The 24,990-nt window shown below is 40.9% G+C and overlaps 2 protein-coding genes across 3 annotated transcripts in view; one reads left to right on the top strand and one right to left on the bottom strand.

Annotated features, from left to right (window-relative positions):
- Nucleotides 1-7,490, bottom strand: part of ANKRD60 (ankyrin repeat domain 60) — a 77,218-nt gene extending 69,728 nt beyond the window's left edge. The window contains exon 1 of the mRNA XM_024750430.1: nucleotides 7,482-7,490. The gene's annotated coding sequence lies outside the window, so the exon portion shown is untranslated. The remainder of the gene's footprint in view (nucleotides 1-7,481) is intronic.
- A 1,017-nt stretch (nucleotides 7,491-8,507) lies between these two features.
- Nucleotides 8,508-24,990, top strand: part of RAB22A (RAB22A, member RAS oncogene family) — a 47,256-nt gene continuing 30,773 nt past the window's right edge. The window contains exon 1 of one of the 2 annotated variants that reach the window (XM_024750279.1): nucleotides 8,508-8,635. In XM_024750279.1, the coding sequence (XP_024606047.1) occupies nucleotides 8,508-8,635 (128 nt within the window). The remainder of the gene's footprint in view (nucleotides 8,636-24,990) is intronic. The other variant, XM_024750280.1, reaches the window with a different exon arrangement.

Genomic DNA, 24,990 nt, shown 5'->3' with positions numbered 1-24,990 from the left:
GGCGCGGAAGGTGGAACTGACCCCTGCACACGGCAGGTCTTTGTTGACTTAACTAAATTTCAATGGCAAGCTGCGCAGGCAAACTTTCCCTGTATAAATGCCATTCTCTAACAAGACCCACACTGATTTATTAGCTCCTGTATGAGCGGATCCGTCCAGCGCATAACGTTTTGTATCACAAATCTTTGAGGGCTACTGATGGTTATTACTAGCACTACGCAGTGGGCTGGCTGAAAAGACCGACCCAGCTCACGAGCAGCCGTCCTTTCTATACCACGCATACATGGAAATTCCTCTTTGATTTGTGGCTTTAATCACGGCTTCCAAAACCCGTCATTATTTATGACTCTGACTTTTACGCTGACGGTCAACGGGAAACACTGACTCGGGTCACCTGATAGGCGAGCACTCCGCAGCTCCAAGCCGCTCGTGGGCTCCACTGTGATATTATACATCTCAATTTTCCTGCCAACCCACCCAGCTGGGGACAGAGCTGGAGGAGGTGTGGGTGAGGGGGCCAGACTCTACACAGTCTGATGGATGGAAGAGCGCTACTGAAAAATGCAGCGACTTCTCCACTCAGACTTGAGGCAGATTCGAAAAGGAAAAAAAGGTTGCAAAACAAAACCCACAGCCCCTGGGGTGAGTGTACGCGCGTGGGGGGCTCTATTTTCCTACTGTTCAAAATATTTGAGACAATCAAGCAATACTGGCCAACATTACACCACTTTTCTAATGACCACCTTGGCCAAACTGCCAGGAAGGTCGCCTTCCTCCTTCTGGAAAGAAGCAAACTCCTCCGCGGATGCACCGAGTTCCATGCCTGTCTTACATGGTCCAACCCCGCCATCACCCTCCCCTCCCGCTCTCTGCCATCTTCCCTTTGCACGGACTCCTTCCCCCCATCCACGGTTATGCTCTCCCCTGTGCCTTGATCTTAAAAAGCAATTCTTATTTTTTTAACTGAAGTATGCCATTCACACAGAAAAGTACACAAAAAGTAAGTGTTCCACGTGACTAATTTTTTAACTGAACATGCTTGTGAAACCAGTCCTCAGCTCAAGAAAGACAATTTAACCGGCATCTCCAAAAGCCCCCCATGCTCCCTCCCACTTACTGCCTTACCCAAAGGGGACCACTCTCCTGCCTTCTACATCAGATCAGCTAGATTGCTGTGCTTGTTTCCATACTCTGTGTAAACAGAATCATCCAGTCTCTACCCTTTTGTGTCTGGCTTCTTTCACCAACCACTATGTTTGTGAAGTTCATCCATATGTGTGTGACGCTGTAGATAATTCACTCTTATAACTGCATAGTTTTCCATCGTGTGAACATAACCACCATTTATAATCCATTTTACTCACGATGGACATTTGGGTGGGTTCCAGTTTTCGACTATTAAGAATAGTGCAACTATGACCCTGTTTTTGTGAAAATATGTGTTCACGTTTTGTGGGCAAGTAACCAAGAGTGGAACGGTTGGGCCATCCAAATCCTTTTTCTTTTTTTTTTTTAAGATTGTCAGAGTAGATATAAATAATGCAAAGATGTTCTGGCTCTCTTATCCAGGAAGAAAAGCAACCCCTCCAGCTGCTTCTTCTCAAAAGGGTCTGTTTTCCTGGCTACACTGGGAGCTCCCAAGAACAATGACCATTCCCCAAGATGCCCAATGGCCAGCCAGCGTCTGGAATACAGTGGGTGCTCGATGCATGGACTACAGACAACATATCCTCAACTTCCCGATGCCACTCATTCTGGCCTGGCTTCTGGCCCCTGGCTGCACTGGAAAAGTTCTCACTGAGGTCACTCACCCATCGCCCTCCTTGGCCTGACCCAACTCAACCGGCACCTCCCATCTGTGCCATCTCTACGCGCACCTTCCCTCTAGGTGGGAGCAGCTCTGGGATGGAGCCCAGGGCTCTTCATCCCTCTATCCCCGGTGCCTCCCACAGGCTGGTGCCCGGGAGGAGCTGGAGAAACATCTGTTACATGGATGAATGACGTTCCAAACAGGGAAAGCAAGCACTTGCCCTCGTCTCTTATTTTTTTCCTCATTAGGCTAAGTGGTGTTTTGAAGCTCAAAACCACTTTCTCCTTCATTAGCTAGGTTTCGTTGCAAAATTTCTGCTTAAAAAAAAATCTTCATTTGTGAGGTAGAAAGCCATATAAAACTCTCTTTTTAAACAGAGACAATTTCAGGGAATCTCTAATGCTCGTCTGTTTGTCTCATAGGAAATGGAAAATACAGAACAACAAAAGTAAAATGCATTACAGTTATCAGCCGGGAAGCACAGTTGACTCGGCCCACACCATGCTGACTCTTTTGTTCCTTGCTCACCCTTATCCTGTTGGGAGGAGACAGGCGCATGCTTTTAATCCCCAACACACCAACAGGAAAAAGGAGACGTGAAGGCTGAACAACTTGTCAAGGGCTCCTCAACAAAGCAGGGTCTGTGCCGGCAAAAGTCAGCTCTTCAAACTGAGCCCAGTGGGAAAGGCAGCCTTCCAGGTTGGCTCAGCTAATCAACAAGACTTCTGGGTGCGGACAGAATGAAATCAAGTTTCAGAGAAAGACAAATGTATGATACCACTTATCTGTGGAATCTAAAAAAATGATACAAATGAACTTATTTACATAACAGACTCACTCACAGGCATAAAAAACAAACTTATGGTTACACCAAAGTGGAAAGTGGGGAGAGAGAAGTTAGGAGCTTGGGATTAACATATATACACTACTAAATATGAAAGAGATAACCAACCAACAAGGACCTACTGTAGAGCACAGGGAACTATACCCGATATCTTGTAATAAGCTATAATGGAAAAAGAATCTGAAAAAAGAATATATATATAATAAATATATTATAAATATATGTATATACAACTGAATCAGTTTGCTGTACACCTGAGCCTAACACGACATTGTAATGTTTGATTTAGAACCGAGGGCCAAATCCAGCCCTGTGTTTATAAATAAAGTTTTATTAGCAAACAGCCATGTTCATTCATTTATGTGTATCTGTGAGTGCTACCAGGCTACAGTGGCAGACTTGAGTGGTTATAGCAGGGCTTCTGCCCAGCAAAGTCTAAAATGTTTACTATCTGATCCTTTACAGAAAAAAAAATTTGCCCATCTCTGACTTGGAGAATAGTCTGATGTCTGGATTTTGTTCTATTTCCCAACTATTAGCACATTCAAGTTCCTGTTCAAACTATTTCACTCAACAGGGAGGTCTTTAAAAAAAAAAATTGACAATCTTTGATTTGAGTTTATATAATAGTTCAGAGAGAAGGTTCAATGGTTTGGTTTGAGGCTAAAATTAATCTATTTTCTCTGCTTGGCTGTGGTCCTCAAGCAGAACATTTTTACAAACCTGGACTAAAGTGGGCAGGTGAAATGGAATGCATTCTGCTCTGGAGGATGTCTTTTATTCAAGCTCGAACATACACCACTCCTTCTAGCATTAAGATTCAAAGAGTCTATCTGTATCCCTCTGATTTAGCTAATCCCATTTTCAACAAAGGTCCAGATATTATTTGTTGGCACCTAGCTTTTCTCATCAACAGAAGTACACCTTCTTCCAACTTCTTTCATAGATACCTCAAAAACTAAACATTTGAAAAGAAATACACAGTCCCTCAAATACGAATAGATTCTCCAAGTCTGTCTTTTGAAGCTAAACACATCTTACAATAACATGGCAGCTGACTTCAGAATTGAAATCCAGCTTTAAACTCTTCATGTAGATGTTTGATCATATATGAAACTTTCAACTCATTTTTAAAAACTTTCTATTAAGGAAATTTTCAAACACATGCAAAAATAGAATAGTATAATAAACCCCACACCCCTAGCAACCAGTTTCAACAAGTATAAACATTCTGCCAATTTTTCCCACTCATCCTTCTTCCCAACTTTTTGATGATTTATTGTTTGTTGCAGCATTTTCAAAGCAGACCTCACACATTAAATCATTTCACCCATAAATGCTTATTTGTTTCTGTTAGATAAGGTCCTTCTCCTTTGAATAAAACTGTGACACCACTATCGCATCTGACAAAATTAATAATGATTCTTAATATAACCTAATACCCAGCCCAAGTTTAATTTCCCCCAACTGTCTCAATAATGTCTTTTTATAGCTGATTTGTTCAACTAAGGATCCAAATATGACCACATATTGTATTTTGTTGATAGGTCTCTTAGGTCTCTTTATACCTGCAACAGATTCCCCTCACTTTTTTTTCACCCACCGCTGGCACACACTTAAATTCCAATTGGCCAAGCAAACCTTACCAGGAGTAACACCTCTTCAGCCTCCACCTGCTTTAAGCAACCTAGACAGTCACAGGACTTTAAGCCCCTGAGGCGCAGACGCATCCAGCTCCACCTTCTACGTGCAATCCACCACCAGGACCACTGCGCCAGACCATCCCACATACTTTCTGCTCTCAAGAGAAGGAATCTAGATTGCTTCCGCAAGCTAATTCACTAAAATTAAATCTTTTCTGTGCTGCAATGACCCGAAGACTCAATGATTTTAAAAGACAAGGCAGCCTTTCACTACGGCTTTGTTTTGAAGTTAGCCAATTTAATCAAGAAATCACAAAGTAAATCGGACAAGACTCGTCATCCATTATCACTACCAGTAATGACATTAATTGAACACCTAGATTATGGAGGACACTGGGTGATAAAAAAAGACGACCTATGTTCCTGCCCAAAGCGACGTAGAGCCTAAATGGAGCGGTTATCCCATCGTTTAGACAAAAAAATGCCCAAAAAGGACAACAGATGGAGAACCACCACAACCAACATCCATGCTCTTGCCATTAGCTTAAGAATATTTGTGAGGTCAATCTGTGTGATGGAATAAAAAAAGCAAGACTCAGAGGAACAGAGTTGGTTGCTAGTTCTATCACTCATGACCTGTGCCATACTGGATAAGTTAGTTAACCTCTCTGATTCTCAGTTTTATCATTTGTAAAACAGGAATAATCCCACCTACTTCACAGAGTAGCAGCCCTTAACACAGAATCAGAAAATCGTATACGAGTGCCTAGCAATAATGATGATCGTTAAAATAATAACAGTAATAAAATCACTGAATATAATACTCTATACCAGGCACCGGGCTAAAATGTTTTATGTGTATTGTTTCATCTAATCCTCATATCAGTCCTATGAAGCATCTCCAATTCTTATGTCATTTTCCAGATGAAGAATGTGAACAGAGGGAGTGATCTGCTCACACTGACTCAGCTAAAGGCAGGAAGTGGGTTACAGGACCTCAGGGTTCTTGCTATCAATCACAGCATGATAATGCCTCCCAAATACCACCCCAGTAAAGTGCAAAGGTGGGACCCAGGGCTGCATAAATTACTGGGGGGACAGGCCCTCCTATTACGGCTATTCATCTAACCAATTATATTGTAATTTCATAGGAACAGCACCCTGAAGCCCCCACCCCTGCTCAAAAAAAGAAGCCCCAGGAGGCTCCCAGAGTTGCCCTACCCATGGCATGGGTGTGTTCAGAGCCACAATGCTGGTTTTCTTCTTTACTGGGACGAGGCTTCAGCAGTCTGCTAAAGAGTATTTATGGCATTCTTTATCACGAGTCTCAAACACCCAATATTTGCACAAACAGGGCCAAAGGAAAATCAGAATTATTTTTTCCTATGTAATCTCTTCCTTTTTGAACACATATACAAAAAAGACAAAAGGAAGCTAGCTGCCAGAAAAGAGGTCCAAATGCCTGCCGTCACCACGCTGTGAGAAGCCCAAGCTAGCCAAGTGGAAGAAGCTCCTGGAAGAGAACTGAGGCCCTGACCTGCAGTCCCAGAAGATTTCCTGGCCAAGAGTCACGTGAGGAAAGCCATTTTGGACCTTCTTATCTTCCCAGAGTTCACAGAGAACACACGAAGCTTCTGTATCACCCAGTCAAGGCACAGAATTGTTAGAAATAACAAAATGCTGTTGATTTAAGCCACTGAGTTTTGGGGTGGTTTGTTAGATAACTGATATAGCCAGAAATCAGCTTTTCCAGCCAGGCCAAATATCGAATCTATGAATGAGAGGTGCCTTAACAGCAGCTTACTGTTGTTTATCAAGAGAAAGGCTACATTCCTTCCATTCGAAGATGCCCGCTGGCCGAAACATTCAGCTCTGTAAACCTGGGGCCAACACTGTACTTTGCCCCACAGTGTGAAATAATCATGAATAATGATCACAAGAATAATAATGGCAGATAATATTTACCCAGCGTGTCCTATGTACAAGGCTTCACGCTAAACCTTTTATTATTTAACCTGCGTGGAAGCCTTTTGAGGTGGACTTCTACTATGCCCATTCTACAGATGAGGCAATGAGGCTCCAAGTGGTACAGTGACATGGCCAGGATCACACAGCCAGTACACAGTGGCTCAGGACCTCACCCTCTGGCCATCTGACTTCAGCACCCATGCTCCTAAACACTGGCCCCTTCAAGTGTCATTCTACTTTACTAAAGTTGCCTCCTTCTAAAAGAACTAATGTGTATAAAGGGTTTAAACTGCGCCTCCTGACCCATGGTGTTTTCTGTAAACTCCAGTTCTTGTTAGTAGGAAACTTGTAGATGGGGAAGGGAAGCGCACAGTAAGCCCCCATTCATGTTGGCTATTGTGATGGTTTGTACAGGCCTCCTTCATGAGCAGGCAACCCCGGCGTTTGGTAATTATCTGTTTACAAGTCGGCTCTCTCCCTGGACTGTGAGCTCCCTGAGAGTCGTCACCGTTTTGGGTTCGAGTTTGTAGGTCCCGGGCTCCGCGCATGGCCGGCCCAGAACCAGCAGGTGCTCAAGAAATGTTTGTTGAATGGAAAGGAAATGCTTCAGTCACCACAAATGCGAACTTGCATTTCCAGGAACACCTTCCCCAGCCATCAGTCCTTAACGTGATTCTAAAGGAAAGAGCAGGAAGGGACAGTTGAAGGATACCCACCCAAGGGGCTCCTAGGGATGAGAACGGAGCTGGGCTTGTGGCCAGGACACTGGAGAAGTCTGTGCGAGTCTGTGGCCGGCCACACGGGGAGCCGGACCTCCCAAACTCCCCAACACTCTGAAAAGTCCCAGGGAAAAAAGTGGAGACCCTGGGTGGAAGCCCCCGACCCCCAAGGTGGCCACGCCTCCTCCCTGCCGGAATCACTAGGAGGAGGGCCTAGCCCTCCCGCCCCTCCCGGGCCGCCGCAGGAGAAGGAGGAGGAGGAAGAGAAAGAAAGTGACAGGAAGTCAGAAGTTTCCCAGCAACAAAAATCCTCCCCATCCTCGGCCGCCCCGCCCAGTGAGGAGGGACCGCCGCAAGTGCTTAAGGCAGTTGGGGGTCCCGCTATTATGGGCCCAACACGGAGAGCCCAGACCGTAGGTCCCACTCCCGCCTTTCGTGCACCCCGAACTCTATGAGACGTTCCCAGGGAGGGACGGGACGCCCGAACTGTTACTTACAATCGTCTAAGTCATCCTGCAAGTCCACAAAGTACTAGGGGATCCCTGAAAACCAAGAGACACATAAGAAGTTACAAGGGGTCTGCGGCAGGCGGCCTCAGGGGTGGGCGGGGGCGGTCCCCGGGCCTCAAGGGGTGGTCCCGGCTTGGGAGGAGGGGGGCGCCCCGGGAGTCCAGCCCCACTCACCCGCCATCTTGGAATGGGCCTGGAGGCGGGGCCGGCGCGCGAGGGGCGGGGCCAGAGGGAGAGAGGCGGGGAGAGCTTTTTTGACGTTTCCCCTCGTCCCTCCCTGGAGCCCAGGGTCTCTTCCCGCCCCTCAAAGGGTGAAGAGCCCTCTCTGTCTCTCCATTGCATCTGGGTTAAGAGCAGCTCTTAAATAGCTTCCCCAGGTACTAGTTGGGAGTTGGCCAAGCCTTGCGAAGTACAGCCAGTAACAGGTCTTTAGGTTTTACGAGCAGCAGTAGTCTCCTTTGCCATCTGCTTGGTGTTTTTGAACTTGTGGGATACCTCTGACACTTCTCACAGAGTTACTTTCCTTGGGGCGGGCGGGGGGACATTCAAATCAGGAAGCCCCAAAGACTAGTTTGAAGCTTCAGCTTCCTGACTTGTCAAGGCAACTTTGCTATTTCAGAGCATACTTTCTGAAATTGATGCTCTCTTGCCTGAGTTGCTGCTTTAAAGACTGAAAAAGATTTCAATAACTAGTCCTCCCCCTTCCTAGATAGGGTGGGGCTAGGATCTGTCAGGGATTACTCAGAAGTAGTTCAAGAGTTCATAGTTCACTTAGACTTATTATAAAGCAAGTGAGTTCGTCACTTTGCACAGTAAGCAGAAACTTTGGATCTTTCAGAAGATCCTGTCTCTTAAAAACTTGGAACCCCTCTCCTACAATACATTTTGAAATCTCCTAGTTCCTCCACTGAATTTTTATGAAAACCTTTTTGTGTTTCTTAACTTCTAAAATTTACCTATCTGGAATGATTTTCCCAAAATCCTGAACTTAGGGCACAAGGTAGTTTTTGGTGTATGCAAGCAGGTAAAACTTTTTCTTCTTCACCTCTCATTCTCTTTCAGGATACAGGTGTAGGTAAATCAAGTATTGTGTGGCGGTTCGTGGAAGACAGTTTTGATCCGAATATCAACCCAACAATAGGGTAAGAGATCAAGTTTATCGAATGTGCATCTGAAGGTGTATTGAAAAGTCCATTCAAATAAAGGCTGTGTTACAGGGGTTAGGCATCCCCATTTTAAACTCTAGTGAATTTGGAGACAGTGGTTCCCATCATCTCTAGAAGAACTTGAAATGGTGGAGTGAGGATGGATGTGTTTTAGGAAAATTGTCTTTTGACTTGTGAGGAATGAAAACCTCAAAATGAAAGTATGAATTAAAGTTTTACTTGTTAGAATATACATAGAGCCTTCAATCTATGAATAGTAACAGCATTTACGCCTTGAAATAAGGCAGAAGAAAACAGGCCCTAATACTTTTATTTCCCCCAGCATGTCACCTAAAAGATATTTTAGGTGGCTTTAGTTCTTCGTAAAAAATAGTTTGGGGTCCAAACCCTTCTCACACGTTCCAGCAGTGCTACCTACACGTTCCAGTAGCAGTAAAGAATTAACAAATTAATGTCAAAATGGAAGCTTTTTTCCGGGTATCTGGGTCTTAGAATAAGTGAAATTGACTGGCTGTCGGTTTTCGACTCTGTGAGAAAACTTTTCAGGCTGTTTAAATATCATAATATTAATACTTTCTCTGTGAGAAGTTGTGTTTCGTGGGTGTTAATACTTTGTCAGGCTTGCACGACTAGATAGCTACTATGCAAAGCCCCAGTCGAGGGGTTTCTTGCATTTAAAGAAAAATTCTGTTCTGCCTAGTCGGGAAATACCTTACAGCGTACACATACACACTTGAAGGCACCAAGATGAAACAGCCGCTAATCCTCTGAAATGAAAATGCCTTTCAATACCCTTCAAGAAAGAACTGGGTACGGCTACATGTTTGAAGTGTGAACTCATCCTCCTCTGGGCCTGCCTGTCACTGCCCGCATGGGAAAGTGAAGGGACAGGGAGTGATAGCAGGTCGTGCCGGTGACTCAGTGAGTGACACACCTCACACCAGGCAGCACTGAAAACCCGAACGCCGGCTGGGTTAGCAGTGCTGTCTCACCAGAGGAGAGGGAAGGTGGGGGCCTGTGGCCCTGGCCTGGGTGGCCAGCCCTCGCAGCCCCACAGGCGCTGGGGTTCTTCACCTCCCCGAGCCCCGCTCTCTTCACCAGCGGTCCAGGCGCACGTCTCGCGGGGAAGAGGATCTGAGGCTTCCCCCTCGTCCCTTCCACCGTCCTTGTTCCTCTGTCCTCAGCAGGTGTCCTCCTCCTTCAGGACCAACCCCACACGCACCTGAGCTCTGGAGCCCTGCCTTCTCCCCTTCCTTCCCCAGCCCTGCCTTCCTGTCGGAGCCTGCAGAAACGCTCCCCGAAGACAGGGCCGTCCCCCAAACCTGCCGGGCAAACGGGGGGCTCCGGAAAGAGGACTTCCTCCTTCCTCAGCTGCTGCTTCTCCTCAGCCCCCTGCTGTCTCCATCCCACCCCACCGTCCCACTGAAACCACCTCCCCTCAGTACCTATTTCCATCTCATGGTCAAAGCAACGGCTTTTTTCTTTCTTTATTCATTCATTGAGTGCCTGCTGTATGCCGGATGCTAGACTGGGGGCTGGTGATTTAGACCAGGGCTCAGCAAACCGTGGCCGTTTGGCCCACCTCTTGACTTTATAGATCAAGTGATACCGTGACACATCACATCCGTTCATTTATATGTTGTCTGCACCGCTTTCGGGCTACAATGGCAGAGTTGAATAGTTGTGACTAAGACCCTGTGGCCTGCAAAGCTGAAAGTATTTACTATTTGGACCTTTTCAGAAAAAGTCTGCCAGCCCCTCCTGCCCTCATGAACCTCTCCTAGAAGGACAGAGACATATTCTGTAACTAAAGTACAGGAAGTGATTTCTTTGACCATTTTCTGTGCTCCAAAGGAGGAATGTGGAGCACCTGTGAGAGCCTGTAGCAGGAGCCTCACCCAGGCCCAAGGGCATGACTGGTTCCTGAGGGGAACAGTGAGGGCGTGAGACGCTTGGAAGCCCTGACATTTCAATATTGAAAGATGAGTGGACTGTATTTCGAAAAACAGTTTTTGAAGAGTGGAAGGTAACGATGGGTGGTGTTGAGGGCAGTGAGTAGCACGGGGGACAGCAGGAGCTATGAGGGTGGGGGACAGGGCACACTGGATGGGTGGCCCGGAGGCTGGGCAGGCAGCAGGGCCAGGCCCCAGACGTTCTTTCTCTCCCTGGGTCCGTGACCATCCCCCTCAGTCTTCTCCCCACCCCTACCCCCCTGCTGAGTTCATACATGTTTGGTCTTCCCCACACTGTGTCCTCCGAGCAGTGCCTTTCCCAAACAGTAAGGGGCTCTACGTATTTGTGACTGAACTCATAAACTCCCCATCAGGGGCTTGGCCCTCTGCTCCTCTTTCCGTGGACCTTGCGGAAGAGAAAAGGACCAACATGTCCTCAGGTACCCAAGCCAGCAACCTGGGCATCCTTCTCAGATCCCCCTCCTAATGTCCCCTCCCCTCCCTGCAGCCAGCATGAGTCACCAGCTCCTGTCCGGGACTCCTCCTGAATATCCTTCCATACCTGTTCTTTGTTGACTTCTAGAAGACCTTCATCTTCCCTCGCGGTGGTTCCAACATGGACTCCGCCACCTGCCAGCTAGTTAACCCTGAATCCGTTTCCCCATCAGCAAAATAATAGTAATACTGGCACCAATTCCATATTGTTAGGGGAATTCCGTGAAATACTGTATATAAAATGTTTAGCTAAACGCCGGGGACACTGGGGCTCAATACATGATAGCATTGTTGTTTTTAAAAATATTTACATCTTTTTAAATCTTTAAAAATTATTTTTATCAAAGTAATGTGCATGTGTTATTTTTCTGTAACAGTAAGGCTTATAGGTTAAGTATAACAGTCCCCTGGTCCACTCTGACTCACTCCCTAGAGACAGCTACTGTTGTGATGTTGTTTAGCTGGTTTTTTCTGATCTTTCCTCCAGATTTTTTCATAACATGCATATACTGCTAACTCTTGATCCCTTCTCTCTTCTCCCCCACCCCATCACCCAATTTTAGGCATTATCTACTGATTGTTCTCTTGAGAGATGGGAATTAGTCATCCTACTTCTCCCACCTCCCTCTGCTCATTTGCCCTCCCTCCATCTTTCCAGTAAAGCACTACCACTGAGCGTCCATGTAGCGTTTAGAATGCAGGCTCTCAAGCCAGGCTAGCTGCCTTCACATTCCAGGTCTAACACGTAGTCGCTGTGTGTCCTTGAGCAAATTATTTAACCTCTTTGTGACTAAATTTGCACATTTGGGAGAATAAGTTGCATCTCATTATAGAGTTGTGAAAATTGAGTTAAACACATAAAAATTAGTTAGAATGGTACTTGGCATATGGTAAGCATTTGTTATTTCTTAGCAACTGTTATCTTTTAATAAGCCTCTAACACTATAGTTTTTTTTTAGACTTTATTTAAATGGAATTAGACCAGTAGGTATTGTTTTGTATCTGCTTATTTTATTCAAACCTTGTGAGATTCATCTATGTCATTTCATGTAATAATAGTTTATTCTTTTTCATCTCTGTATAGTAAGTCACTCATTGGATAAATATACCACAGTTTATTCTACTGATGGAGATTGTGGTTGTTTCTAGTCTGAGACTATTACAAATAATTTTGCTATGAACGTTTTCATACGTGTCTTTTGTGCCCATATGTATGGAATTTCTTTGGCAATTGGCAGTGGAATTCCTGGGTCAGAAGGAATATGTATCTTAACTCTAGTAGCTACCTTGTAAAGTATTGCGCCAATTTACATTCCTGCCAGCAGTGTTTCGGAGTTCCGGTTGCTCCACATCAGCTACAACATTTGGTATTATCAGTCTCAAATTTTAGCTGTGTTGGAGGGTGGGCGGTAGTACCTCATTCTGGTTTTAATTTCTGTTTCCCATATGACTAAAGCTATTGAACACATTTTCATATGTTTATTGGTCATTTGGATATGTTGCCTGTTTGAGAATCTTGTTCATTTTTCTGTTGGGTCTTCAGTCATATCCTTATTGATTTGCGAGAAAATATCTGCAATGCTCAGAACCAACGAATGACTATTCCGGATACTAGTCATTCGTTGGTTCTGAGCATTGCAGATGTTTTCTCGCACTCTGTGACTAAGGTTTTCACTCTCTGAAAGGATCTTTTAATGAAGAGTTGTTACTTTTAATATATCCATTTGATCAATCTTTTTCTTTATGGTTAGTGCTTTTTATGTCCTTTTAATAAACTTTGATCTACCAAGGTCATGAAAATACTCTCCTGTTATCCTATAGAAATTTTGTTTCACTTTTCAGATTTAGATTTAAATTTTACCTGGAATTAATTTCTGGATGAGATGTAAAATAAACGTTAAGTTTTGGGGGGTTTTGGCTTTTTTTTTTTTTTTTTTTTAATTCCAACAGGGTTATCCAGTAATCCTCGTCCCTTTTTTGTTTTTTTAGACCATCCATAATTCAGTGTTCTATGCTGAGCCGTGATTGTCATAAATTGAGCATCTGTATTTATAGTGCTCACGAATCCCTGTCCCCTGCATCGGCAGGCGGACTCTCAACCACTGCGCCACCAGGGAAGCCCCTGGATTTTTTATTATATCCCATTGATCTGTGTTTTTAATTGACTTTACTGAAGTATAGTTTACATGCGATAAAATGCACCCATTTTTAGTGAATATGTTGATGAATTCTGGCAGATTTATACATCTGTGAGATCACCACTGCAATCAAGGTGTAGAACACTTCCTCAGTCCAAACTGTGCCTTTCTGTCCCGTCCTGTACTCACCCCCACCCCTACCACTGGCTCCAGGCAACCACGGATAAGCTTTCTGTCACAGAGATTATATGGAATTTTTAAATTTCAATTGTTTGTTACTAATATATACATAAAATGGATTTTTACGTATGGACCTTGTGTTGTGTGACTTGGCTAAACTCAGTTAGTTCAGGCACCTTTTTAATAGATTCCTTGGGGTTTTCTTAGGTGTACAATCATGCCGTCTGTAATAGGCAGTTTTATTCCTTTCTTTCCAATCTGTATGCCTTTTACTTCTCTTACCTGCCTTAGCACCTGAGCCAGGACCTCCAGTACTGTGAGAAGTGGTAAGAACAGACATCCTTTCCTTATTCCTAATCTTGGTGGGGGAAGCATTCGGTCTTTTCCATTAAGTTAGACATCTAGGCTCTAGGTTCCTTTTATAGGTGCCCACTGTCGTGTTGAGAATGTTATCGTCTACCCCTAAATCAATGAGCTCTTTTTTATCAAGAATTGTGTTGAATTTTGCCAGGTGGTTTTTTTCATCTTTTGAACTGTTCTTGTGCTTTTTCTTTTTCAGTCTTAAAATAGTGAATTACAACAATTGATACTAAAATATTAAGCCAACATTGCATTCCTCGGATACATTTCACTTGGTTAATATGAATTTTTTAATACATTACTGAATTTGATTTACTAAAATTTTGCTAAGCATTTTTGCCTCCATGTTCATGATGGATATTGATCTGTGGTTTTGTGTAATGTTTCTCTAGTTTTGGTATCACGGCCTCATAAAATTAAGTTGGGAAGTGTTTTTTTCCTCTTCTACTTTTTTGGAAGAGTTCATGTAGAATTGGTATTTCTTCCTTAAAAGTTTGGTATAATTCATAAATTATATCCACTTGATCAGTGGATGAAGCCATCTGAGCAAGGAGTTTTCTTTGTCAGAAAAATTTAGCTACCAGTTCAGCTTCTTTAATAGATATGGGCCTATTCATTTCTTCCTGAGTAAGCTTTCCTAGTTTGTGTCTTTCAAAGAATTTGTCCATTGTATCTGTTTTTTAATTTATTGGCATGAAGTTGTTCATGATATTCCTCTATTATCTTTTTAATGTCATTAGGATCTGTCCAGCTATAAGTTTAGCGATTTTAATGGTCTTCTCAAAGAATCAGTTTATTTCATTAATATTTCACTCTTTTCCTTGTCATTGATTTTTGCTTTTATCTTCATTTTTTCCTTCCTTTGCTTATTTTGGCCTAACTTCTTCCTTTTTAGTTTTTTAAGGTGGAAGTTTATAATACTGATTTTTTTAAGGCTTTTTTAATATATGCAATTTATACAATTAGAACTATAAATTTCCCTGTAAGTACTTGTTTGAGTGAATCCCACAGATTTTGATATGTTGTGTTTTCATTTTCATTTAGTTCAAAGTATTTCTTTCCCTTGTGACTTGTTTGACCTGTTAGTTGTTGGAAGTATGTTTTCTAACTTGCAATTATTTGGGAATTTTTCCAGATATTTTAAATTAGTGCTGAATTGTAGTTTAAATCCGTTGTAGTCAGAGAACATACTCATTATTATTTCAAACATTTGACATTTGTTTTATGGCCTAGAATGTGGCCTTCATGAATGTTCCATGTGTACCAGAAAAGAATGTATTCTGCTACTGTTGTGTGGTGTGTTCTGTAAATGTTAAAGTATCAACTTGGCTAACAGCCCTGTTCCTCTCCTTTGTATCCTTACTGATATTTTTTTCCCCTTATTTGAAGTGAAAGGAGTGTCTGAAATCCAACCCTAATTGAAGATTTGTCTAGTTCTGTTTGTAGTTTGATCAGTTTTTGTTGATGTTTTGAAGCTCTTATTATTGAGTTTACCTACATGTAGCATTGTTATTTTTCTTGATCACTTGACCCCTTCACTATCATGAAATGTCCCTCTTTTTCCCTGGTAACAGTCCTGATTCTGAATTCTACTTGGTCTCATATGAATACAGGCTCTTCAGCTCTCTGTTGGTTGGTGTTTGCATACTTTTCCCATCCATTTACATTTAACCTATATATATTTAGAGTGAGTTTCGGGCTTCCCTGGTGGCGCAGTGGTTGAGAGTCCGCTTGCCGATGTAGGGGACACGGCTTCGTGCCCCGGTCCGGGAAGATCCGACATGCCGCGGAGCGGCTGGGCCCGTGAGCCATGGCCGCTGAGCCTGCGCGTCCGGAGCCTGTGCTCTGCAACGGGAGAGGCCACAGCAGTGAGAGGCCCGCGTACCGCAAAAGAATAAAATAAAATAAAGTGCGTTTCTTGCAGACAGCATTATGGGTCCTGCCTTTTATTTGGAGTGTTTACACTTGTACCGTCTAATACAGTAGCTGCATGTGGCTATCTGAACTTAAGTTAAAATTTAAACTTCAGTTCCTCAGTCACACTAGCTACCTTTCAAGTTCTCATTGTAGAAGGCTCTGTTGTATAGTACTGGTTTAGACCATTTTTATTTTTTGTAACTGTCAATATGGTTTGGTTTAAATCTACCATCTTGCTGTATTTTTCTACTGCCCATATTAATGGTTCCATTTTATCTCCACTAGTGGCTTGTTAGCTGTACCTCTTCTATTATTTTAGTGGTTGTGCTAGGATTTGCAATATACGTCTTTAATTTGTCAGCCTACCTTCAAATAATATACGGTTTCACGTATAGTATGAGAACCTCCTTACAAGAGTATACTTTCATTTCCCCTCACTCATCCTTTGTGTTATTATTGTCATATATTTTATTTCTGCATCTTATAAAGTCCACAATACACTTATTTTTTGCCTTAGTCAGTGATCTTTTAAAGAGACTGTTAGTCTTTTTTCTGGGTCCTTGTGCCAGTGTCACAGTTTGTTAAATCCAGTATCTTTGTAATAAGTCTTAATGTCCAGTAGTATGAGTAGTTCTATTTTTATTCTTCGGTAATTTCTTGGCTGTTCTTGGCCTGTTACATTTCCATGTAAACATTAGTGTTATCTGTTTTCACACACACCAACACACTAATCCCCACTGTGTTTTTGATTGACATTCCATTGAATTTATAGATTGGTTTGGAGAGAAATGACATCTGTATGATACTGCATCTTCAATGTATGCACGTAGATTATTCTTCCATTTGTTAGGCTTCTTTATTTTTTTCTGAGCATTTTTTTCTGCTTTTCTGTGTAGTGGATTTGCATATCTTTCGTTAGATTTAATCCAAGGGGTTTGATGTTTCAGTGCAGTTTTCTGCTGTCAGTGTGCTAAATGGTATTGGTTTGAAATAGCTTTATTTCTAAAACTTAAACTTTTTGTATCTTTTATTGAGTTGAGTACGGATCTGCAGTACTGTGTTGAATAGAAATGGTCATACTGGGTATTCTTATCTTATTTTAATCTTAGCAGGAAAGCTTTCTCTATCATACCATTAAATATGTTTGCTATAAGGTTTTTGTACATACACCTTATCACATTACAGTGTCCTTCTTTTTATCGTATGCTGGAGTTTTGGTTTTTTTTTTTAACATGAATAAGTGTGGAATTTACCAAAATATTTTCCTACATTTATTGGCTTGATCCTGTAATTATTCTTTTATGATGTTAATGTGGTAAATAACATTGTTGAATTTTCATGGAGTAAATCCACTTAGATTCTGATATCTTTTTCTTTTTACATATCACTGGCTTTAGTTTACTGTGTTTTTTTAGGACCTTTGTGTATATTTTAGGACCTTTGAGTAAGATTGTCATGTAATATTACTTTCTATAATGTACACGTCAGATTTGGTATGAAGGTTTTGCTTCCCTTATAAAGCTAGTTGAGAAGCTCTTCTATGGAAGAGTTTGTGTAAAATTGCTCTTATTTCTTCTTTAAATGATTAGTAAAATGTATGTGGGCTTCAAGTTGTCCTTGTATAATATAGTTTAATGAGTCAATTTCTTTCTTTTTTTAAAAAATAATTTTTACTTTTTTTTTATTTGGTTGCACCAGGTCTCAGTTGCAGCTTGCTGGCTCCTTTGTTGTGGCATGTGTGCTCCTTAGTTGTGGCCAGTGAGCTCCTTAGTTGCAGCCAGTGGGCTCCTTAGTTGCAGCTCACCAGCTCCTTAGTTGTGGCATGCGAACTCTTAGTTGCAGCATGCGAACTCTTAGTTGCAGCATGCATGTAGGGTCTAGTTCCCTGACCAGGGATCGAACCCAGGCCCCCTGCATTGGGAACGTGGAGTCCTTAACCACTGTGCCACCAGGGAAGTCCCTCAATTTCTTTCACAGTTGTAAGATTATTCATTTTCAGATTTTCTATTTCTTCTTGTATTGATTTTGATAGATTGTGGTTTGTTTGGGGTTTTTTTTAAGGATTTTTTAAGGATTTCATATACTTTTCCCAATTTATTGGCATAAAGGTGTTAAGATTTTATACTTTTTACATTTTACATATATCTCTTTTACATTTCTGATATTAGTTTTACCTTTGGTCAACTCTGCAGTATTTCTCTTTTTTCATTAATTCCTGCTCCTATCTTTATAGTTTCTGTTCTGTTCAATGTGCAGTTCTTTTACTAACTCCTTGAAAGAGATGATTATATAACTGATTTTCAGTCCTTATTTTCACTTGTATTCCTTATGTTTTAATACCTTAGCCATGGCTTTTGCTGGATCCAAGTTTATGTATATCATCATTTCATTGTCATCCATTTCAAAATATTTTCTGATTTTTATTATGATTTCACCTTTGATCCAGGTGTCATTTAGACATGTGTTTGTTGATTTCCAAATATAGGGAAATTTTCTAGTTAACTTTTTTTAGTGATTACTGGCATAATTGTATTGAGGTCAGAGAACATATTTAAATCCTTTAATTTCTGATGCAGTTTGCAATTTACCCAGTATATGTTGATTTTGGTAAATGTTTCATATGTGTTTGAAAAGATTATATACTTTGCAACTGTTATTTGCCATGTTCTTTGAGTGGAATTAGGTCAGGTTTATTCATCGTGTTCATTTCTTCTGGTTTTTTGGTCTACCCAAATCCATCAGTTACTAAGAGACTTAGTGGGTTAAAAATCTCCCACTATGCTTGTGTATTTGTCTGATTATCCCTTTTGTTCTGTCAGTTTCACTTTATCTGTTTTGCAGCTACAGTAAGTACTTACAAATCTGGAATTTTGTATCTTACTGATAATACAAACCTTCTAACATTCTGAAATGTACTCTTTAGCTCTGGGAATGCATTTTGCCTTGAGGTCAAATTGTGTCTTAATATAACAAGACTATTTCCCTTGGTCAGTATTTGCATGGTGCAACTTTGTCTCATCCTTTTGTTTCTAACCTTTCTGTATCTTTCTGTTTAAGGTGGGTTTCTTGTAAGCAGCTTATGATTTGAATTTGATAAAATACATTCCATATAACCACCACTTAATCAAGATCCAGAAATTCTCATCACCTCAGAAGGTTGTTTCTGTGAGTCCCACTCCTCACAAGTGACCACTGTGCTGACCTCAATCACTATGGATTAATTTGCCTGTTCTTGCATTTCATGTAAATGAAATAATACAGAAGACACTCTTTGGTGTCCTGTTTCTTCCCCATAAAACGATGTTTTGGAGATTCAACCATGTTGTTGCATGTATCATAGTCCCTTTTTTTAATTGGTGACTAATATTCTCTTATATGAATAGATCACAGTTTGTTTACCCATTAGTTTTGGGCTACTATGAATATAGGTGCTGTGAAGATTCTTTTAAAACTCTTTTTGTACACATAGGTTTTCATTTCCTTTGGGTAAATAACTAGGAATAGAACTTGTAGTTCATAGGATAGGTGCATGTATAACTTAGTACGAAGTTGCCAAAGAGTTGTCCAAAGTGGTTGTATCATTTTACCCTCCCACCCGCAAGGTATAGAAGTCCAGTTGCCCTACATCCTCACCAGCATTTGTCTTTTTAACTTCAGTTATTCTAGTGGATATAAAATGGTATCTCATTGTGCTTTTAGTCTGCATTTCCCAGATGACTAATAATGTTAAGCATTTTTCTTATGTGTATTTGTCATTCATATATCTCTTATGAAGTCAGCACTCAGGTCTTTTGCCCATTTTTACTGGGAGTTTTTGCCTTATTTCTTACAGACTTGTAGAAATTCTTTACATATTACAAATAGAACTCTCTTGTCAGGTATATTTATTGTGAATATTTTCTTCCATTCTGTGACTTGCCTTTTCATTTTCTTAATGAGGAGTTTTAATTTCAATGAAGGCCATGTTATCAGTTTTGTCTTCTTGGGTTCATGCTTTTTTGGTCCTCTCTAAACAAGCGCTGCTTGCCCCAAGTTAAGTTCTCAGAGATGTTCTCCTATGTTTTCATCATAGTTTTAGCCTTACTTTTAGTTCTTTGATCCATCTCAAATTAATTTTTCTGTATTCTGTGAGGTAGAGGTAAGAGTCATTATTTTCCCATGTGATTATCCAGTTGTCCTAGCATCATTTGTTGAAAGACTTTCTTTTCCCCACTGAGTAGCATTGGCATCTTAATAAATTATAATACTGAGTCTTCTGATCCATGAACATGGTGTCTTTCTCCATTTACTTAGGTCTTCTTTAATTTGTCTCTGTTGTTTTGTAGTTTTCAGTTCAGGAGTCTTAAGAGTATTTTTGTTAAAAATTTTTCCTAAATATTAATGTTTTTTAAACTATTGTAAGTGGAATTGTAATTTTTTATTTTATTTACAATTGTTTGTACCTGTATATAGAAATACCATTGATTTTCGTATATTGACCTTATATACTTTAATCCTGTTAAATTCAGTTATTCTGATAGCTATCTGGTAGAGTCCTTAGGTTTTTTTTACATGCACGATTATGTTGTCTGAGAATAAAGTCAGTTTCTTCCTTTCCTTTTAATTTTTTCCATATCTTGCTGCATTGGCTAGGACCTCCGGTACCATATTGAATAAAAGTGGTGACCAACATCCTTGCCTTTTCCCAATCTTAGTGGAAAAACATTCAACATTATACTATTAAGTATGATGTTAGTTGTAAGGTGCCCATTATTAAGATAAGGAAGCTTCCTTCTTTTTCTAGTTTGCTGAAAGTTCTTTTAAATCAAGAATGGGTCTTGAATTTTGTCTTAATACTTTTCTGCATCTATTTAGATGACAGTATGGTTTGTTACCTCCTTTTTTCTGTTAATGTGGTGGATAGCTGTGTTCATTATCAATTGCTAAGTAACAAATTATCCCAACACTTAGCGGCTTGAAACGACAAACATTCATTATCCACATTTTCTGTGGATCAGAAATCAGAGTGGCTTAGCTGATATGGTTCTGGCTCAGAGTCTTCTGTGGTGTTGCAGTCAAGATGTCCCAGTCAAGTCAGGGCTGCAGTCATTTGAAAGCTTGGCTGGGGTTGAAGGATCTGCTTCCAAGATGGCGCACTCACATGGCTGTTGACTGGAGGCCTCGGTTCCTCAGATATTCACCATGTGGGCCTCTCCATGGGGCTGCGTGAGTGTCCTCACAAAAGGACAGCTAACTTTCCCCAGGGCAAGTGACCCAAGGGAGAGCAGGGAAGAATCTGTAGTATTTTTATGACGCCTTATAAGGGAGTTACTAAGCCCATCCCAGACTCGCAGGGTATGGAATTAAGCTCCACTCTTGAAGGAAGGAGTATCAAAAGGCAAAAAACGAACATATTTTGTAACTACCACAATTACATTAATTGAATTTCAAAAGTTTAATCATCCTTACTGTATCCAATCATGTTGTGAGTAAACATCAGATAAACTCGGATTGAGGAACGTTTTACAAAATGACAGGTATATAATCTTCAGAAGTCTCAAAGTTTAAAAAGTCAAGGAAAGACCGAGAAGCTAACCCAGACTGAAGGGGACTGAAGAGTCGTGGCAGCTGAGTACAGCATGTGTTTGGAAGTGGATGTTGTACCAAAAAGGGTGTTATTAGGACAATTGGCAGAACTGAAATGGGCTCTGAAGAATAGATGGTAGTAATGTGTCGGTGTTGATTTCACAGTTTTGATTATCTTATTCTGCTCGCGCAGGAAGATAGTCTTGTTTGTAGGAAATGTCCACCAATGTTCAGAGGTAATGAGGCAACTTACTCTGAAATGGCTCAGGATAAATAACTTCTGTACCGGTAACTTTTCTCTAAATTAGAGACTGTTTCAAGTTTGTTTGTGTGTTTTTAATGATGACTATTTTACTGTAAATAGACATTAAAAGACAACCAACTTTTATCCTCCGAATGTCATTAAAAGACAGCTGGTTGCTTGGTTTAAAACAGTATAACATTGAGCTGTTGACGCACTCTTCACCTTACACGCCGGCTCTGTGAGCCTGGGTCACCCCACCCCTCCGCCACATGTACCTTCCTGCTTGGCCCACCTAATTTAAGCCATTCTGAGATTTGAGTAATTATTCAGGGTAGAAAAAAAGAGGAAATGCAAAACTCATTTCTTTTTATTTTACACCCATATTACCATTTCCATTGCTCTTCATTCCTTCCTGTAGAATTGAGTTTTCATCTGTTGTTATTTCCCTTCAGCCTAAAGAACTGTTTTAGCATCTCATGGATTCTCAGGGCTACTAGTGACAGATTCCTTCAGTTTTTGTTTATCTGAAAAGGTCTGTATTACATCCTCACTTTTAAAGGATATTTTTGCTAGATAAGGATTTCTGGGGGGGGTTCCCCTTTTTGTATTTTGTTTGTACAGCATAATGATTTGATACGGGACCATATTGTGAACTGATTACACAATAAGTGTGGTTAACATCCAGTCACCACACATAGTTAGAAAAATTTTTTTCTCGCTGTGAGAACATTTAGGATTTACTCAACAACTTTCAAATATACAGTACAATATTATTAACTATAGTCACCAAGCTGTACGTTCCATGGGTGAGATGAGTGAAGATGTCAGAGGTACACACTTGGAGGTGTAATGTACAGATAGTTTTCTTTCAGCATTTTGAATATCGTATTCTACTGTATGTAGAATACTGTTCCCCTGTATGTAGCATATGTTTTTATCATCTGGCTGCTTTAAGATCTCTTTATCTTTTTTTTTAATTAATATTTATTGGAGTATAATTGCTTTACAATGTTGTATTCGTTTCTGCTATACAGCAAAGTGAATCAATTATTCATATACATATACCCACTCTTTTTTAGATTCTTTTCCCATATAGGTCATTGCAGAGTATTAAGTAGAGATCCCTGTGCTATACAGCACGTTCTTGTTAGTTATCTAGGGTCTCTTTATCTTTTGTCTTCAGCAGTTTACTGTTGTGTGCTAGGTGCTTGATATACTCTGGGGTAACTGAGTTGCTTGGATTAGAAATATGATTGTTTGGGACATTTTCAACCATTATTTTTTAAAATATTTTGTCTACCCCATTCTCTTGCTCCACCTGTAGGATTCCAGTCACTCATGTATTAAACTGTTGGATATTATCTCACAGGTGACTGCGGCCTGGGTTTTGTTTTGCTTTGTTTTCCATCTTTTTCTCTTTAAGGATCACGTTATTTCTGTTGATCTGTCTTTAAGTTCGATTGATCCTTTCTTCTGTCTTTTAAGCACATCTAGTATATTTTTTTCACTTCAAATACTGTCTAATTCTAGAGTCTTTGTTTTTTATATTTTGTAAGCTTATCTGTTCACTCAATATGACTCTTTGTCTTTAAGTCCTGATTATATTTCTAATAGCTTTTAAAGCACATGTCTGCTAGTGCCAACATCTGGATCAGCTCAGGATCTGTTGCTATTTACTCTTTTTTCTCTTGACCTTGGGTCACATGTCTTTGCGTATGTAGTAGCTTTTCTTTAATTACTATTGTATACTGAATGCTGCAGAGGTATGTTGCAGGGATTTTCTATTCTCTTTTATCTTCCACGCAGTGCTGAGTTTTGTTTTAGCAGAAAGTTGAACTGTGGGCTAATCACCTTGAACTTGGAGAAACATGCTTTTACACTCTGTTATTAGGATGGTTCTGTTGGATTGTTGCCTTCAGCCTCATGGCAAATCCTTATTCCTGGGACACAGTCTTTACTTCTGAAGGGTGGCCTACCTGGCTTTTCACTCAGGGTGCTCACTGGGCCCCTGTAAGTCAGCAGGATTCAGACTTCCAACTCTTTCTCCTGCGGTTGGCAGCAGCTGAAATCCTGCTCAGCTCTTTCAGCCTTCCATCCACGCTGTCCTTGGAGTCTCCCCCGCACATGTGCGGTTCAAAGTCACCGTGGGTCTGAGGGGACTTGATGCATAGATTTGAGGCTCCCTCTGCAGCATCTTCCTTCCCAGGGCATCCCATCTGCATTTCCAGCCACACTGGGAGCCCCAAACCCCATCCTCCAGCCAGCGGCACTGGTTTTCTCCTTGACAGGCTGGTGAGGATTCTCCCAGTGCGGGCTACCACCACCGTGCCTGGGCTCAGAGCTCCTGGCTTTGACTTTTAATTTGAGTATTTAATTATTTTGCTTTTAATATAATTACTGATGTATTTATGTTTAAACACTGCATTTTTACACTTTGCTTTTTATTTACCCTGTCCTTGTGGGTTGAATTTTGTTTTGTTTTGCTTTTAATGCCATATTTCCCCCTTTGTTACCTTGGAAATACATTCTTTAATTGTTCTTTAATTGTTACTCTAGCAATTACCTTATGCATCCTTGACTCTTTTGAGTCTAATATAAATTACCTTCACCACATTCCCACAACGCAAGGATCTCAAATCCAATTTCCCTGTTTCCTGCCTTTTATGCTTTTACAGTGCATTTTAATTCTAGACCTTATAGGACCTTTATTATTGTTATACAGTCAACATTCCTGTCAGTTTTCTCCACATGTTTACTCTTCCTGTTGCTTTACATCCCTGCCTGCGTTTCTGACCTTCCATCTGGGATTATTTATTTCATTCTGAAGAACACTGTTTCATATCTCCTTTACAGTACTCTTCTGGTGCTGGGGGTTTTTTTGGTCTGAAAATGTCTTTAATTTCATCTCTTTTAAATAGAGCTTTTATTTACATACAATAAAATGTGTAGTTCAGTGCATTTTTGCCTTGTGCTTGTTTAAGTGCCATCAAGCTATGGAACATTTCCATTACCCCGGAAAGCTCCCTTCCCTCCCTTCCACCCCTGCCTCATCAGCCTAACATCTTCAGCCTAACCTATAACAATAGAGTAAATGTGTGTTTTAAACTCCATGTAAATGCAGGCTTACTATATCTACTCATGTGTGCTGCCTTCCTTTGCTCAAAATACTGTTTTTGAGATTCATCCATGTTTTGCACAAATCAGTAGTGTGTTCCTTTTTATTGCTGAGTAGTGTTGTATGAATATACCACAGTTTGTTTATCTAGTCTCCTATTGATGGACATTTCAATGGAGTCCAGTTTTAAGCTATTATGAATAAAGCTGCTGTGAATATTTGTATACAGTTTTTGTGTGTAGATATGTACACGTGTCACTCTTGAGTATATACCTGAAGATGGAATTTCTGGTTCAAAGGCATGTTTCTTATCTACTATGTGTAACAGATTACCCTAAAGCTTAGCAGCTGAAAACAACAATGAA

This window comes from Neophocaena asiaeorientalis, unplaced genomic scaffold (assembly GCF_003031525.2).
Source record: "Neophocaena asiaeorientalis asiaeorientalis breed wild unplaced genomic scaffold, Neophocaena_asiaeorientalis_V1.1 scaffold606, whole genome shotgun sequence".
NCBI lineage: Eukaryota > Metazoa > Chordata > Mammalia > Artiodactyla > Phocoenidae > Neophocaena > Neophocaena asiaeorientalis.
Note: the sequence above shows the minus strand (reverse complement) of the source record. Positions and strands in the feature narration are given on the sequence as shown.